Source organism: Phytophthora infestans, genomic scaffold (genome assembly GCF_000142945.1).
Source record: "Phytophthora infestans T30-4 supercont1.19 genomic scaffold, whole genome shotgun sequence".
Classification (NCBI taxonomy): domain Eukaryota; phylum Oomycota; class Peronosporomycetes; order Peronosporales; family Peronosporaceae; genus Phytophthora; species Phytophthora infestans.
This window is the reverse complement of record NW_003303740.1, coordinates 1,393,661-1,397,458: the sequence shown is the minus strand read 5'-3', so window position 1 is coordinate 1,397,458 and position 3,798 is coordinate 1,393,661. Positions and strand designations below refer to the sequence as shown.

The window sequence follows — 3,798 nt, the reverse complement described above, 5'->3', positions numbered from 1 at the left end:
GCTCGTTTTGGGTTGTGCTCTACAGTTTCTGTATCTCGCGTATCGTGGTTGGTCTGTCGTCCGAGCTATTGTGAGCTACCGTAACACTGAGCTCCGTGGCTTGGCTCTACCCTGGTATCGTGCTCCAATGCTCGGTGATTTCCCGCTTATGCTCTCCTGTGGCTTTGTGTTAGGTTCATCGTCTGTGCTTCATGTTCTACCGTGGTGTTATGGAAGAATTGCTTTCCGTGCACCTTACCGTTTCCGTGGCCCGTGTTTTTCAGCATGTTGGGGTGTCATTACTTCAGTTACTTTCCGTGATCCATACGCTCCCATCATATTCTTGCCATTCCAAGTTTTCATGGTAGCGTGCTCGTCCGTGGTTCGTGCTTTTCAGAATGGCTAGCTGCCTTCATTAATTTAGTCCTTTTTCAACGTCCGTGGCCTTCTGTGCTTCGTGTTCTTCCCTCTACCCCATCGTGTACATAGTGTGCGCCGGTGTTCCTCTGTGTTTCGTGTTCTTGTTTATCCACTTGCCTCCGCGCTAATTCAATCGCAAACGCTGTTTTTATTTTGTTTGATGTATGCTACATATCGTGGTGAAAAGTGCGCACAATCTCTTAAGGTCGTACACTACGCGCGCGAATACAAAGGAATACGATCCTTTTTTATCGGCGGCGGAGTGGTGTACATGGTTATGTGGGGTGGGATGGTGGGAAGCCACTATATTCACATTTTGAATATTTAATATTAGTAATAAATTGTGCATCTTTATCTAACGCAAATATGATACAATGCTTTAAGGTTATTAGTATTAGATATAAAGTGCATTTAAATTTGATAAGCGCTACTAAATTAATTTTGTGTAGTACTACTACAAACGTCTGCAAGCAATAATATGAGACTTTAGAATAGTACTAAGCAAAATTATCTTAGAAAGTAAAAAAAATGCTACAAAGCTAAAACAAATCATATTATAACCAATAAGTACTAAAGGCTTCATTTAAGCCGAAATATAAGTCACCAAGGCCTACAATTTTTTCAAACAGCTCCTACGACGATATACTACGTGTGTGCGCGTTGGCGCCTTCTACCAATGCTAACTTACGCGCGCACAGGCAGCGCCTTGCGTGAAGGTGGCGCTCCAGCGTTAAAAATGGGGCAAAATGAAATTTGAACTGTGCATTTTAAGTACGATGTGTTGACCACATACAGTGTGTACACCACATATGCAATTTTAGCGAATCGAGGCCGCCTTCGCTGCGCTCGGCAGCCAGTAGAACGCGCGTATTTGCGTTACATTTATTAACCCTAGCCCGTTACGGACGGACTGACAGACAGACACCAGACTCCACTAGGGGGGTAAGATATAGTTTTTTTGTAATAAAACCTCACCTAGCTTTTCTCTTTAACCTCGCTGAACTGTCCAGCTGAGTGGTCATTTAAGAATTTGCTGCCGAGGACAGAAGCGGATGGATGAAACGTTGTCTATTGGATCTCCACACGACTCTCCCCGATCAGAGATCGACGTCGCGCAGTCGTATCCATCAGAAAGCCTTGCCCAGCCTCAAGACGATCAGGACGATGAAGATCTGCTGACCCAAGAGCCCACACCACTGTATACACGATCAATTTATCCCGCGCTCAAGCTCGAGCTAGCATCACATTACCGAGCCAGAAAAGCAATGCAGCGCAGCATTCCGTTGGAGTATAACGACTCTCAAAAGTACATTCGGACCTGCTACGGACCGCTCATTGAGCAATGGCAGATGGACTTCGCGCAGTCGCAAGATGCCAGGCCTACCCAAGTGAAGCTGGATGCTCGTCCCTCCGGACAGCCGCTGCAACAGCAGTACACCAGAATCGACTTTGATGAGAACCACGTTGCCGAGGAGCTCGGTGGTGCATATGGTTATCTGAAGAAGTCGACGATGGATACTACTGGAGCACAGGACGACAATGTCTTTGATGGAGGGGGATCTGTTCCCGAGCAGCTCGTTGGCAGTGACCCCTTCAAAGAAGAGATGAAGTGTATACGGCCAGTGTGGATGGACGGCATTTCGGCCCACATATACGGCTGGACCGTACTGACAGTCATCCCTTTGTTTCATGTTGGTAATTTGCCTTACAAGAGCTCGAGCTTTTTTATGTGTTAGATCCTACGATGCAGCTGCAGTGTTCGTTCAACATCAAAGCATTTTACGTGGACCTATTTAGCCAATGGGGGCTCTTCAAGAAGCAGCAAAGCCCAGTGGACAAAGCCATTCATCCGGACGATCTCACTTCATCATGGAACGGATTCGTCATTGCTTTCAAGCGATCACCGTCGAATTGGATCGAGATGAGCTTCAATACAGCTCGCAAGAAGTTCATTAAGAGCACAATGCTCGGCCATGTCATGGATGTGCATCAGTGCTCCATGGCAAGTGGATTGTCGTGCGGGTGTTTCCTGAACTCAAGTGTATCTTTTGCTACTCCGGCAATGCCCGTATGAAGCCACGCACCCCCAGCGACCCAAAGCTACCATCGGAGCTAGACGCGGCTATCCAACGGTTGAAGGAGCACCTTGTAAAGAAGCGGCTGTCCAAGATTGAAGAAGAATCTGAGGAGACCAAAGAAGAAGCTATTTTGAACCCCACGTACGAAGAGCAGCTACTCAACGAGATAGCCAGGCTGCGTGGTCAATTAGATGTTTCGGTCAAACGAAAAAATCAAATAGTTCTTCTGTCTGGTATCACTGTTTGAAGTGATCCAATACTACGATAAACCGTTTTTCATATTTATTATGGAGTGTCAAATTGGCATCCCTCCCGCCAAGCAAATTTGACAGCGGGCCAAAGCATAAAACCTTAAAGGTTTTAAAAGTTTCAACCCACCGAGCCAATTTCCGAATCGATGGCATCCACCACAAGTGCCTCTTCACATCACAATTCTCAGTGCCATCAGCAGAAGTATTGACTGAAGTGGCGACAAATGCTGATCGAGTACGAGTCCGAGCTCAAAGGTGTCCAAGGGTTCCAAGTCTTCCTGGGGCCGGTCTCGGTTTAAACTCGAAGCTGGTCAGTGGCGCCCAAAGAGTTTCTAACCATGTTGTCATGCGATACCACCCAATACGTTTAAATTGTATAGACATTATCGGACGTTGCATTCTCTGAAAAGTAAACTGTTTTACGAAACCAGCTATCACGCTTTAGGCATTAAAAGAGCGCGTCGTTTTTTTCATTATCATTCGATTCACCTATATTATATCCAATTCCTGTGGATGTACCACCGCGAAGGTTTCGCCGAGAGTGCATTTGTGTTGTACAATGATATACTTTTAATACTGATTAATCAGAATGATAACTATGCTAATTAAAAAAAATGACATTATTGTTGGTCATCAACAACAGCTCCGCTTCCGTGTTATAGAAACTGATAGCGATTTTCGTGCAGCCATTTTATTGCTTCCAGAGAATCGACTTCAGCTGCCGCATCGCTTGCAGACATTTCGCATGGATAGTCGTGTTCATGCATCCACTTCAAAATTGGAACTTGGTTGTAGATAGCCGCAGTATCCATACATGACGCTTTGGAATAATTTCCCGGATATGTATCGTGTAGCCACTCCACCATATCCAATCTTCCATTGTAAATTGCTCCGTCCATAGCTTCTTCTATTGTTGCTTTAGGGCAATTAGCGTGTAGCCATTTAGCTATGTTGCGATGTCCGTAGCTGCATGCATCATCGATAAAACACGTCAAATCTCCACAACCCACATTCAAGTGCATCAACTTTGCCATTTCAAAATAGCCAGCTCGGACTGTTTCGCTAAATGC

General features: G+C 45.5%; 1 protein-coding gene across 1 annotated transcript; it reads left to right on the top strand.

The window, feature by feature from the left end:
* Positions 1-1,664: 1,664 nt before the first annotated feature.
* PITG_11151 (uncharacterized protein) lies at positions 1,665-2,724 on the top strand (the record flags this gene model as incomplete). Its single annotated transcript, XM_002901873.1, has 3 exons — positions 1,665-2,094; positions 2,136-2,383; positions 2,476-2,724. 3 exons carry the CDS (start codon positions 1,665-1,667, stop codon positions 2,722-2,724), a joined length of 927 nt encoding a protein of 308 aa, XP_002901919.1.
* Between the last annotated feature and the right edge of the window lie 1,074 nt (positions 2,725-3,798).